At 37.7% G+C, this 13825-nt stretch overlaps 1 protein-coding gene across 9 annotated transcripts in view; it reads right to left on the bottom strand.

The window, feature by feature from the left end:
- The window catches only part of COL24A1 (collagen type XXIV alpha 1 chain), a 128171-nt gene that overhangs the window by 3495 nt on the left and 110851 nt on the right, over positions 1 to 13825 (bottom strand). For 7 of the 9 annotated variants that reach the window (XM_071750596.1, XM_071750602.1, XM_071750600.1 and 4 more), the window contains 10 exons: positions 12554 to 12661; positions 12413 to 12466; positions 12062 to 12124; positions 10812 to 10865; positions 9322 to 9357; positions 2990 to 3025; positions 2853 to 2879; positions 1721 to 1786; positions 833 to 1001; positions 62 to 171 (listed from right to left, as the gene is read on the bottom strand). In XM_071750596.1, the coding sequence (XP_071606697.1) occupies positions 62 to 171; positions 833 to 1001; positions 1721 to 1786; positions 2853 to 2879; positions 2990 to 3025; positions 9322 to 9357; positions 10812 to 10865; positions 12062 to 12124; positions 12413 to 12466; positions 12554 to 12661 (723 nt within the window). Of the gene's footprint in view, positions 1 to 61; positions 172 to 832; positions 1002 to 1720; positions 1787 to 2852; positions 2880 to 2989; positions 3026 to 9321; positions 9358 to 10154; positions 10219 to 10811; positions 10866 to 12061; positions 12125 to 12412; positions 12467 to 12553; positions 12662 to 13825 lie in introns of those variants that run through there. The other 2 variants (XM_071750601.1, XM_071750604.1) reach the window with 2 other exon arrangements.

The raw sequence follows: 13825 nt of genomic DNA on the forward strand, positions 1-13825 counted from the left end.
ATAAGAAATAATTTGCTCAGAGTTCCAGCACAGATGTCATTTCTCTAGAAACACTGCATACCTTTGTCACAGACAGGGGAGTTAGACAGGTCTGACCACCTGCAGTGAAGTTGCAGAAAACTTCAATAGCATCCGAAGAACATCCAATATTTGGGTCAATCCAGTATCTTCCTATTAGTATATAATAGAAAACAAAACCAGAACATAATTGTTACTAAGCAATTTGATATAATATTCATGCTTTTTGTCAAATCTTAGATATATTATCACTATAGTTGTAATAATGGATGGTCTTACCTGTACTAGAATCATAAAGAATTGATCTTTCCTTTTATATGCCATAGAGTACTGATCTCCCTGTAACCTCTACCTTCATTTCCCATTTCCTCCATAGCTTGTTAATGTGAACACTTGATAACAGGGATGCTTACAGATACTTATTACTTTATTAGCCAAAGAAACTGAACTAAATCACAGTATTCACAATGCAGGTTTAAATAATCTGATCCTCACGAAATTCCTTGCAGATTAGCTATAAATACTTGGAAAACTTTTAATCACAAAACTGGACTTAGTTTCAAGTTTTCTGGAGACTTCTGTTCACTTATACATAATTATCTGTCTCTAATATCTATATAGTACTAGATAGCTACACACTTTAGTCTTTAAAACTCAGAAAATTTATTTTAAATAAGGATAACTGTGACAGGCACACTGCAACAGACTATAATAAAACCCTACACATTAGAATTTTGATGTAGAAAGTAACATTTGGAAGCAACACATTTCAAAGAGTAGTTTTATTCAAGCTTGAGTGAAAGAGGACACTCACCATCTGCCACTTTACGTTCACAGTTAAGCAAATCCCTGCAGATGCGAGCTGGGTTATCCCGTGTGCCAAGGGGATTCTTGATGCTGTGCAGTAAATTGCTAAGGTAGTGCAGTGTTCTGAATATCTCTGTGCTGTGATCTAGCAAAGTTACTTCAGTATTCTGGTATTTCTGCCAAGGGCCATGAGCAAATGTGTTACCATAAAGAAGTATCACAACAGCAGTAAAAACCAAATGGCCATTGAATAGCCAGACAGAAGCAAAGTCTTTATAATTCATGCCATCATCCACATGAAACAGGGTTAAAATAACATATTCCAAGAAATAAATCAGTGCATTTTATTAAAATTATCAGAGCAGTTAAATTACAGGCAGGCAAAAACCGTGCAAATACATCATTATGACATGTTGTCACAAAAATGCAGATACAGGTGAAAAAAAAAAAAAATCAGTGCACTTTAAAAGTACAATTATCAGTTTCAGATTTTGAACAGTGAAATCTACTCCTAGCCTTAACAATATGCAAATGTATTAAGTTCACCCATGTAAGGAAATTTCTTGTAGTCAGTGGGACCATGCACTTTCATACACGTCAGTATTTTTTGGAGCAAGGCCTCAAGGCCACTATCACTGTCTATGGTAGAAGAGATACAGTCTGCTATTTGTGGTAGTCAATAAATTGCCATCACTGCCAAACATGGCAAAAAGGTAGAAAGTTTTTTCTTAACTTGATTTTGTTTGTATCCTATAAATTCTAGCATGTTTAATGGAATTATGCAGAGATTACTCTTATTCACTTTAGATTAAGTCTTTGTAAAGAAGCCCTGTTCTGTCCTCAAAAAAATAAATATTGCTTACTCTATATGACAATGTAAATGCACTGAAATTACCTCCATCTGCAGTGCAGCATTTGACTCTATTAAAGCTTGAACAGCAGCATTGATGTCCACTTGTTTCTGAAAAAAAGATACTTAGAATATAAAAAAGTTGAACAGGAATATTCTAAAATGCACATGGTAACTTCCTTGAGCACTGTAGTAACAGACACAATAGTCTCATTATTTTATCATTTTAGATAATAATTAATTGTAAACACTTACTTTTAAAATAGGATCCTCCCTTTCCAAAGCATGCAAGCATGTACACAGAAAAAGCATATTTGACTTTTATTAGTACCCCCACACTAATTTATAGATCATATCCCTGGAACCTGGAAAAAAGATACTTCAATAGTTGTTAAAGACTAATATCCCAACTTATTCCTCCAGCCATTTAGTTTATATATTTAAGAAAAAAAATCCAGGTGAATGTGAAAAGGTGTTATTTGTTTACAAAGAAGCACACAAAGAATATATTAATCAGTCATCAGCAGCTGACAAATCCAAGTAGGCTTCATAATGCAGGAACAAACACCAAGACTGACAAACAAGCCTCTGAAGGAGTAAACCCATTTCTTGGATATCTTAATTCTCTGCACTTTCTGTGACATTATATGCCCAGAGAACAGTTTTGTTTACTTTAAAGACTTAAGTTACCCATGCAAGCACCTAGACCTTCTAATTTGTTCTCAGGTTGCACGTATTACAGCTTTAGGACACTTCACACACAGTGACTGTACTAACAGGCCCCATTCCCCAACAACCTTTATGCTGCATGTGAGTGTATATATATGCAGGGAGAACATCTGGGTCAAAAATAGCACAACATTTTCTGTTGCTATCTATCAGAGTATCCAAATGCAAAATGGGAGAAAAAACTTCTTACTGTGTGACAGTTAACCCATGTCAAAAGTACGAGCATGTCCATGAGCAGTGTCTGCTCAAGGCTGAACAGCAGGGCAGAACAGGACTGACCGTGTAAGATGGAAGGTTCAAACGTGTATTAGTAGTGATGGAAACTGTAGAAAAAGTGTATTTGCATTTCATGTCCAGTGATGGAACAATGCATTTGAAGAGGATCCTACTATTTTTACTTTCAAAAAAATTACTCCATTGTAGGCTTTAGGGTTGTTACAGAACTTACTCTTGGTCCTGGTGGTCCAGGTGGTCCCTGGAAAGTGGGAGAAGCCAGATATTAGGTGCCCCACATGTTTATATAATGCAATAGAAATTATACTCTAATGCAATAAAAAAAAACAGGCATGCTTCTTCTGCACTTACAGATGGTCCTGGCTGGCCCTGAGGTCCCTGAGGCCCCTAGAAGAAATGCAGATAAAATGCACCAGTTACAGACTAACATGTCTACATCTATATTTATGTATTTTTTAAATCACAAAATACCACAATACGTACAATGAAGATGTGATACTGGTTTTGGCAAAGCTGTAGATTATTAGCTACTGTTGTTAAAATACCATACACTGTTCATATGTAAATATTACTGTTAGAATTTCTGGGCTGTCTGGTTGCTTGTTTATCCAATTGCTTTTGACATTAAGGGAACATTAGAAGTCATACAAACTATTAATATATAATGTGCTATACTTTGTGCCAGGTTTCCATGTATGCTACCAATACTAATACTACAAGGGATGAATGATCATGAAAGCATTGTAAATAATGTTATGTATAGTTATAAAAAGCTATCTGCTTTACTCCATGAGTATTGGCCAGGCATTTATTAGATCCATTTATTGGCACTGTCAGTTTGCAGCCAGAACATATTATGCACATCATTAACAGTGATATTGCAAGCTTCCTTCATATTCAAGAAATGATGGCCTTGTTTCCTCACAGAAGTGGCATTATTTCATTGTGTAGGATGAAGCAGCGGCAAAGAGGAGAAGGAACAGCTGCTTTCCCCTAGCATAGAGTGCATACAATGCACTTAGTCTTAAATCCAAGTTTTAGGTTTACATTAGATTTGTACAGGAACCCTTCCTCAAAACATTAACTCCACCTGAACTATCCTTTCTTTGAGCAAGTATCCATGTTAAGATGCAACGATTATTAATACACAGTGATAGCTGGGTTTCTGTTAGATTCTCTCCTTCAGTCTTTATACATTCTATCCTGGTTTGGGCCAGGATAAAGGTAATTTTCTGTCTCGTACTTTTGCTTTCAGCTAAGTCTCTTGTAAGTAGCTGCACTTGCTGAAATTAACAGCAAGTTTCTCAGTCAGTGTCTGCTTCTGGGACTGATAACACTCAATGTTTATAGTTACTGCTGGAGAATGGGATGCAGAACCAAGACCACTGCTCAGCTCTGAGGAACATTTTGCTCTCCAGAAGGAGAAAAGGAGTAAAGAGGTCACACCTGAAACCCTCCTTTGGGGAGGAACAGACAGGATAGATGCCAGAATTGACCAGGGTATTCCATCCCCTACATGTCATACTCAGTATAAATCTGAGGGATCACGAAGGTCAAACCCCTTCCTGCTTCCCCTTCTTTGTCTGCCCCTGTTTGCTTTGGCATCCTGGGAGGATTCCATCCATCCCTCTGCCTGTGGTCCTGATCCATACCAGCCTGAATCTGTGTTCCTGCCTCCAGCTCCTGATCCCAGGAGTCCAGCCTGGACTTTCTCAGGGCTTCCCTGTGGCCTCTGTGGTGACATGAGAGTTATTGGGGGAGAGGGAGTGGGGGGACGTGATATCAATTTTCCTGTATATTTGTATATATTTAGTAATTTTTCCTATTTATCATTACTGTTCCATTAAAGTTGTGTAGCTTAGTTTCCAACCCATAGGTCTCTCTCCCTTATTCTCTCTCCTCCCTTTATCTGGGAGGGGAGGGGGATTAATAGAGAGCATCTGTCATTCGGTTTAATTGCCAGGCCAGCATTAAACCCTGACACACTCAAAGCCTCTAGGAGCTGCTGTAAGATAAACAATAGCAAGAACAAAGACAAGGAAAAGAATAGGTGGCAGTGCCCTAATGCAAGCAGAAAAGAAGGAATGAAAGCATAGGTCATGCACCATGTATAAGAAAACCTTTTAACATAAATGACTTAATTCAAACAGAACACTCTTCATCAAGAGCTTTTTGTACCAATTATTTGAGCACAATAAGCTGTTCCAGCAAAAGTCCTCCTACAGCAGTACAGTCACACAGTACTAAGCCTCTGCCAGAAGAGAAATAATCTTGTCTGACGTGGTCACGCTGACAAATACTGAAAAATTGATCCAGTCAAAGCGGTATTAAGTTGGAAATCACTTAATATAGTAATAAAAAGTATTCCTGCTGTGAGATTTCACAGTGAGATCTGTGTGAGTGTCACCACATGCTACAACTGCTGAGCTCCTGCTGTGTTTCGGGCTGCCAAGGGCAAGGGCAGCTGTGAAACAGTTAAAGAAAGGCCAGATTCAATCTTACATTTGATAATGTAGTAAAAAAAAAAAAAAAAATAATCTCAAAGCAGGTAGAAGTGATTTAGTACTTAAATAATTGAGGGCCAAAATATATGAATTTTTAGCAGAATTGCTGCTTCATTTCTTATTATCTCTAGACATACTTGTAAGGTAGAGCACATGAAAGCTCCTGGGGAACGCATTTGTCAGGGATTAGGGAGACCTCCAGAACTGCACAAGTTAAGTGTGCCTGCACATCACCTGCCCTGGCCATGCCAGAGGGGCCCAGGTGATGGAGTATGAAGGGTGTGAAAAGTCACATAGAATTCCTAGCACCAGATCAAGGCTATGCTGAGGAATTGACATTGGAGACTGAGACCCACGTTTTACATGTGTTCTTTGGAGAACAGGGGAGAATCAAAATTGAAACGATTTCTGGGTGTTCAAGGAGGTGGTATTCTGATACTTAACCTAGAAGATGTTCATGATGTAAGTTCTAGGGACTGTAAATATTGCCATCTTTTCAACAGATGCATTCAGATCTATTTATTTGTGTTTCATCCAGATGTACTTATATAAAGGACTCTTAGGTACATATTAACTGAAATTTAAAAAGACATTAGTGATTGATGTTGGAAAATGGAAATAAAACAATAAGCCATTTTAGCATATAGAGTAATAGAGAGAACCCTGTGGGTTCTGTGGCAAGTATCTACGTTCCTTTTATTCTTCCAAGTTTGATGATTGTCAAGCTTGAAATTTTCCTTGAAGTCCTGCTCCTATTAAACAGGCATCAAGTATTATTGTTTTATTCATTATTAAAAATCTGATGAGAGATGAGTTTGCAGAGATCACAGAATTGTCACAGTTGGAAAAGACCTCTAAAATCACTGTGTCCAACTTTCAATAGTGGCACCCACTATTTTGGGGTAGTGCCTCAGCTACAAATCGAGTGGGTTTCACAGAGCTTCACTGTCACGTGCCAGCTGAGCAGGGTGACCTCCACATTTAATTAATCAGAGGCAGCAACACAGGTGCTGTGAGACTGCTGCAGGGTACCTCCAATCCCATGTGAATTTGTTACTGAACTGTATGATCATGCTTGGTGAAGTATGCTTAGTGCAAAATGAAAGAGAAAGTGTGAAAAGGAAACCCAATAAATGAATTTGACAGTGTAAGGACATAGCTGTTTATCTTGGTCAGGACTTGATTATGCAAATCCTAAGTCAAGGCAGGGCACAAAGTCTTGAACAGCTGTTCCCTAGGTAACCACTGCTCTCTGATGAATGGATGTCCTTGTTCTGCATGTTGAGATTTAGACATTCCAGTGGATTTTTCAGATGACTGAATGCTACAGTTCATATTCTATGTTCCTGGCATGTGTAACAATTTTAAGACTCCAAAAGTCTTGAGATGAGAACAGTTCAAATTTATAGTGGTTTCTGAGATGGAACTGAATATTTAAAAAATAACACCTGCACTGTTCCAAGGAACTGAAGCTATTTTGCAAAAGAGGAATATGGATTGACCGTCTCCTTGTCAATAAAAAAACAGGTGAAAAAAAAAAAAGGTAAATACTGAATGCTATTTGTTAACTACAGTAAACTACTTTTGGGGATATTACATTTCTTAAATTCACTAAAACTTCACAAGGCTGTATTGCTTACCTTTAAAAATCTTTAAAATATAACAAGATTACACAGAGTATGTTGAAAATTCTGTAAAGATGTTATAAATGTTGTTTCCTTCTGTTGTAGAGCAGCAAAATAAGGTTAAATTACACTTGTCATGTATTAATTTAATTGCTAAATGTTTTACTTGAATGTACAGGATTACCTTTGCAAACCTACTTAATTTACCCTTTGATCACATCTGAGCTTAAGTGAAAAAGTGTAATTCCAGTTCATAATAACAAAAGAAGAGGTTAGAAGAGTTAGCTTTAGGGTGCTCTGTACTTCTTTAAGCACCTAATTTGATCGCTAGTACAGAAGTTCAAAGGCCAAACCTCAGTCTTTTTCTACCACCAGTCCTTGATTTTGCAGGCAATGATACACATGCTTAATTCTGAAAACAAGCAGTCCCAAGGACTTCCATATTTTCCATGAAATTTTTCCAAGGAACAAAGTATCTTTAACAAAAATTAATAATGTTAATCCTTCTCTGACCACTTCTGAGATTTTGATGTTATGTCACCATATCTCTCAGAATGGGCAAAGGCTGATAACATCCTGCAGGGTAACAGCCTGATGCACACTACAGTACCTGGTGCTGTATCTTCTGTCTTTTTGTACCTTGAGGATAGTTATGCACTGGGACAAATTGCCCAAGGAGATAATCCAGTCTCCACCCCTGGAAGTTTTCAAGACCTGGCTGAATAAAGCCATGAACAACACGGTCTGATCTCAGAGCTGATCTTATTTTAAACAGGAGATTGGTCCAGAAATGTCTTGAGATCCCTTACATTCTGGATTATCTTGTGACTCTACATTGTAATTCATTATGAGATATGTCATGAAATAAAAACAAACAAACAAAAAATTAAAATCAAAATACACTTTCAGAAATGTCAGAATTCTGAAACAAAATTCCAAAAGATATTCTGTGTTTTTCTATATGTTTCAATCACAGTGAGAACAATATTTTGAGTTCAAAAATAGCACTGAAGAAAATTTTGACAAACCAGTTTCTGACTTTATCAATTTTTCTCAAAAAATACCCTAAGGGACCTGAACTTTTGTTCACCACTGACTTTAACAAGGAGATATGATTTTACATTCCATGTTTTTCAGGGGATAAAAGGATATTTTTTTTTTTTGTAGTAAAGAACACTGCCTCCTTGACAGACTGAAAACTGTGACCAAAACTTGGGGTTTCACAAAAAAGTTAGAAGTTTCTGTGATTCTAGGAAGAATGCCAATATCAATTTTAAAGGTAGAAATTCAAGCTGTGAATACACAGTTTGATGAAAATAATTTTCTCTCCTTTGAACCTTAAAATAGTTGGAAATAAATCCTTTTCTTGGCTACATAAAATAAATTATTGCCACTGGGTATGATTGAAAATTAAACCTGCTTCTGAAGATGGGAGATGAAGAGTCCTTGATGAATTTAAGAATTTATTCAGGAATAAACACCAGTACCAGTAATTGAAATGGGTGTTTCTTGTTCGCTGTCTTGGATGTTTTTTATTATTAATTTTAAGTGTTAACATTTTTAGCTCTATGCTGTCATAGTAATTTTTATGAACTAGAAGAAAGACAGCTAATATGGTTAATAGCAGCACGAGTTAAGAACCTAGTTTTCCTTTTACTCTAAGTTTGAAATTGCCTCAAGAGAATTTGAATCAGAGGAAAAATCCCCAAGACACATATAGTAAGCTTAGTTCCAAGCCTTAATTCTTTAAGCAATTTTTAACATTTCTAATTTACTTTTCAAAAAGTTTTATAAGGCAGGTAGCTTGGAATTGCACACAGGGGCTGCCAAAAGCAAAATACAGAAAGTTAAGAGGAATTAAGTGGTTTTAAGTGAAGTGGGATCAAGACAGGGAAAGAGCAACAGGAACAAGATAACATTGTTCAGTTACTGGAAAAGTAATTCATTATAAACCTGTCATATAAAATAGTGTCATAGGTATTCCTGTATTTATAATTGCTGTCACCATGACACTGGCTTTTTAGTTCTAACAACAGTTTAAAAAAATAAAATCCAACATTTAATTATGTGCAAAACCTAACATAAGATTCTTACTGAATGACGAGAGAGAGCAACTTCATAACCTGTCAGTTCTGTCTAATGCCACTACAGCTGGCACAGGCTGCATGGACACCCATGCTCAGCTCCAGGCTTCCCCCAAACTTCTGACACAGACACCTGAACACACATATGCAGTGCCGTGAGGCACTGAAGCTTTGACAATAAAGGATTTTTCTTTTAGATCTGAACTGGGACAGATTTGAAGTTTTTTACTCCTACATGATCAGGGTCACACAGCCTCACAGCACACACACTCACTGGAAATACCTACATGAGTCAACTAGAATAAGAAAAGGTCAGAATTTTGACTCATGCCACCAGCTTCCTGGGCAAGCACTCTCCAGGTACACAACACAACTGTCCAGCATTCAGAGCATGCAAGAGTACATTCAGGGTAACACAGGAACACTTTTTACACAGCCAAAACCCAAAACCACAGAAGTTTTTATCTTACCATTTTACCCCTTGTGCCCTTTTCACCTCTCGGTCCCTGTAAGAAAGAAAGCTGGTTAAATCCAGTATGCTTTCTAGCCTCCTAGGACTGAAATAAGCAAGTTAATATCCACAACATCTATTCAGCTTACGTGAAAAGTCCAGTCTCATCTGTGAAAGTATTTACAACTCTGGGGCCTTTCCTTTTTCTGTACTACTAGAAAAATAAATTATTTGAAAACACACTGTAGTTCCTCTAGGTGGAAAACTGACTTTTCCTCAGATTACAAATATGCTTTTTTAAAAAATAATTTTAACCATCAGTATTCTCCCTGTGAACCAGCTGTACTGTCTACAGTTTGATCTACTGTAATAGACAAATGCTTCACTATCTTAAGAGCTGAGGGGAAACCTGGTACTTTTTGTCACTGAGGAAATCCACTGGTTATGTATCTGCACTTATTACCCCATTAGTTCTCATTTCATCATAGATTCATAGATGCTCTCAACTTCAATGGCACGTCACTACAATTAATATGAAGGTTATTAAAAGACTTCATACAAATATATGCATCTTTGAAGTTTTTCTCCTTAGTGGGACTGAAAAGTGGGCAGCAAGGTTTTAAGTACTTTTTCCCCAACAGGTGGAAAGAATTGTCTAATTACAGAAGGAAAATTTAACTTCTCCTTCCTTTTTCCCTTGTGTTTGTATTTATTATTTTTATTATATATTCCTGTCATTTTAATGACTCATCTCAAATTTTCAACATTCTCATTCACATCAAGTCTTGTTGATTAGTGGTCCTGGTTTGGGAACCGAGGAACTTGGGTGGTACAAATAGCTTCTAAAAATACCTTACATAGCTGGGTAGTCTGCAGACATGATCCAGGGGTGCCCTCGCAGAACACTGCTCTCTCTCTGGCACAGGGTGAGCAACAAGGGAAGGAAACAAGGAATAGGGCAGAGCTCCCCACCCCACTGCAGGGGGCATGGGAATTCTTGAATGTCGTCAAAAAGACGAAGAAGAATTGTAACAGGGACCTCACCAGCACCTGGAACACCCCAATGAGGCCTTGTGGGCACTCCTAGCATGTCTGGAGGAGTGCTCGAGACACTTCAGCACAGTCAACATGTAAAAAATAAAACTGAACCCAAGTGTGGATACTCTCTAGGTATGTCTCAGACTAAGGCTGAGACAGAATATCCAGGTGTTGGTTACTGTGTGCTGCTTTCTACCTTGACTTGCACACTGCCCCTGTAGACATGCCCTCTGGATACCCTACGGAGACAGAAGCCATTCCAATGACATTTTTGTCACCGTGTTTTTCTTGCTTGTACCAGAGATGTTGGAGTCACATATGCTAGCTCACCAGTGTGGTAAAATCCCAAGATGATGTGGCTAGCAGCTATTTGAAAATGGAAAAATGAGAAGCTGTCTACTTGCAAAATAGGTTATTAAAATTAAGGTTAAGTAAAATAACCAAATTATGCAAAAGAGAAGGGAAACTTACAGGCCTGCCAGCTGGGCCTGTTACGCCTTCTTGACCAACAGGGCCAATGTATCCCTGTAAAGAAGCAAAAAATTTATTAGATCACAGTGTTTTCAAAATGAGGAAAACTTTCATGGTGTGTCCTAGTTCACAGTCACTCAGCACAGAGCCCTGGCAAATATCCACAAGATCATGGTGATATTCTCCTTCTGAATATCGAGTGCAGATTGCTACAAAATTAGGAAGGTAGTTATTTTAATGATTAGTGATAACTATGCTTGGAAAGGTCCCCCACATTCTTATATGTGAAAGTTGATGCACTAAAACCACTGGAAATTTAAGTACTCTGATTACCAGAGACTGTGTATTTATTGAGCTACAATCAGCTATATCTTGAGGTACATTACTGCCCCAAAGTACTAAGGCTGCCAGAAAGTACTGCTAAACTATTACTTTCCTGTTCCATTTCACTTAGAGAGCTGGTAATTTCCAGTGTTTATCTTGTTTAGAACGTTTAGAAGAAGAAAGCAGTTATTAGAACAGACCCTAAAGCTGCTCCTCTGCATTTGGATAACTGAACTAATTCAGTTCTGTGATGACATTAAGAAAAAAATGTTTTGTAGTAGGGCTTTCCATGCTGCTACTTTTCTCTTCCTTTTTCACTTGATGCTGTAAGCTGGATGTACACTCCACAGTATTACAAAATACTAAAGATGCTTTCACATTTTTGGTGAATAGCAAAGCAGAATGTTATGAAGAAGGTGTCACAAAGAATGAGCTAATGCAAGTTAGTAACCTTATAGATGAAAAAATAATACTAAAAAAGGACTACATGTTAATAGATAATGCCTGAGTAGAGTAAGACTCTGTCTTACTGCAGGGAAAGTTTAAGTCTGGTTTGTGTTGCTGTAGGACAGAGTTATACAACCAGCACTGATGCCAGTAAGAAGAAGGAGAATGTTCAAAACCAACAGAGACAGATGAGAGTGATAAGAATACTTGTATGGCAAAATTATAGTAGGAGAGCCACATTTGCCAATAGAGCTTGCCTTTTTTTTTTTTTTTTTTTTTTTTTCCTGTGCCCATGCTGCAACCAGAGCAGTGTGACAGTACAGGCAAAGGGCTTCTAGTGGAGCTGTAGTCTTACAGATAAAGTTTTGGCTAGAAGGTTTCAGCCTTGTTAATAAGAAAAAAAGATGATTCCCTAAATTAAGAACATGTACCACTTGCAAGCCATCCTGACCATCTCTTTCATGGGGTGAAACACTTACAGCTTGGCCTGTTGGACCTTTTGGGCCCAGAATTCCAATTAAGCCAATGTCCCCTGCAGGACCCTGAAAATACAAAGGAACAGTTCAGTCAGACTGGAACATTAGCTATCCACTTGTTTCAGTCTCTCATAATCAGTGGAAATAAGATAACTTCTAAGAGCAGTAACAGTGAAAATATCAAGTGCACTGATCCAGAACATATATCATGGAGTACATACTTCTGCTTACAGTGTTCCAATAGTTCAGGGAGATTTTGAACAAACTGTTGTTAAAGCTGATTAATTCTCTGCTTTCCTAATGTTCTTACACTGAAAATAGCTTAAGATCCAACATAAAAGAATGAGCACATACTTTTGGACCTGGGAATCCTTGAAATCCCATCAAACCTTGATCTCCATCTTCTCCCTGTAACAGGAGCAGGCATTCTTATTTCTATTTCACACAGGTGGCTCTTGGACTATTTGTTTTGCATCACCAACTGTGGGTACATACAGCCTGTCCTTTCAGTCCAGAATCTCCTGCTGGTCCTTGGTCACCCTGTGATCCTGGAAGGCCTCTTTTACCTCGCTTTCCTGGGTGACCTAGAAGCCCTTTCTCACCCTGTGAATAAGAAGATAATGTAGAATTTATTACAGTTGTGACACTTAAAAATGTAAAGCTTGGTTTCCTTGCAGAAGTGGAACATGCTTTCTCTTTAAGAAATAAATCAACTCTATTTTTATTCCCATCGGGAATGTTTTTAATAATTGTACTTTCACTGAAATGCAAATGTGACTTAACTCTTTCTTGACTCTGGAACATGCTAAAAACATTTATATTGAATCATTTCCAGTATAGTATTTCCTACTGCAATAACTCAATTGAACAATATGAAATACAGAATGGGCAGGTTAGAAGTAAATTTAAAAAGTAATCCTCTGAGGAAGGCATAGGATAGCTGTGGAACTCCTTGCTGTTAGATGAAATGTTTACATTGATTCAAATGGAAACTCAGCAAGTTCATTCAAGAAAAAACCTCTGAGGACTGTCAAATACATAGAAACCATCTCTAGCTCAGAAAGGTACTGACTGAGCTGCAATTAAGGCTGGCAATATACAGCTTTCATGCCTGCTTTGTGCTTACTTTATTTTGTAGGTGTTCCTTTCTGCTCTAACAAAGACAGCCTTTTGGTCTGACTCAGTATGTGCACTGTTAATGTTTATTTTGCACAATGTGGTGACTGTTTTGCCTCCCTTTGTCTCTTCTTTCTCTTTTTCAGATTGCAAGCACTTCTGAGCAGCAACTGCCTCCTATGGTTCCTTGTCTAGACAAAGTAGTGAGAGCCAGACTGGGAGCCCTGGCAATAAACATTACAAACAGTGAGTACAGTTTACACTAAAATATCTCAATGAAAGGATAACAAGGACAGGCAGTATTTCTCTCCCTCAGTGTTCAAGTAACTTGAGTTTTTAAAAAAAGATTACCAATACAATCTCAGAGCAATGCAAAACTTTATTTTAGATAAAAAAATCCTATTCCAAATGGAGAAAATTATCTGCAATATTTCCAATCTTTGGTTCTTTTACCACCAAAATTAATCTAATTCATATTATCAGTAGAAGGTGAGGATATGCTGATGTCAAGCATCTGGAACTGCCTGGAAAACTGAGCATTCCCACATTTCTTTCTTTCTGATATGGCTGAACAAGATCAGTTTAAGTCCTGTGATAAATGAATCCCAGATATGATTGTTAGCACCCAGCCTTGGGACTCAGGCTTGAAAT

Source organism: Heliangelus exortis, chromosome 8 (assembly GCF_036169615.1).
Source record: "Heliangelus exortis chromosome 8, bHelExo1.hap1, whole genome shotgun sequence".
In the NCBI taxonomy this organism is placed as follows: Eukaryota; Metazoa; Chordata; class Aves; order Apodiformes; family Trochilidae; genus Heliangelus; species Heliangelus exortis.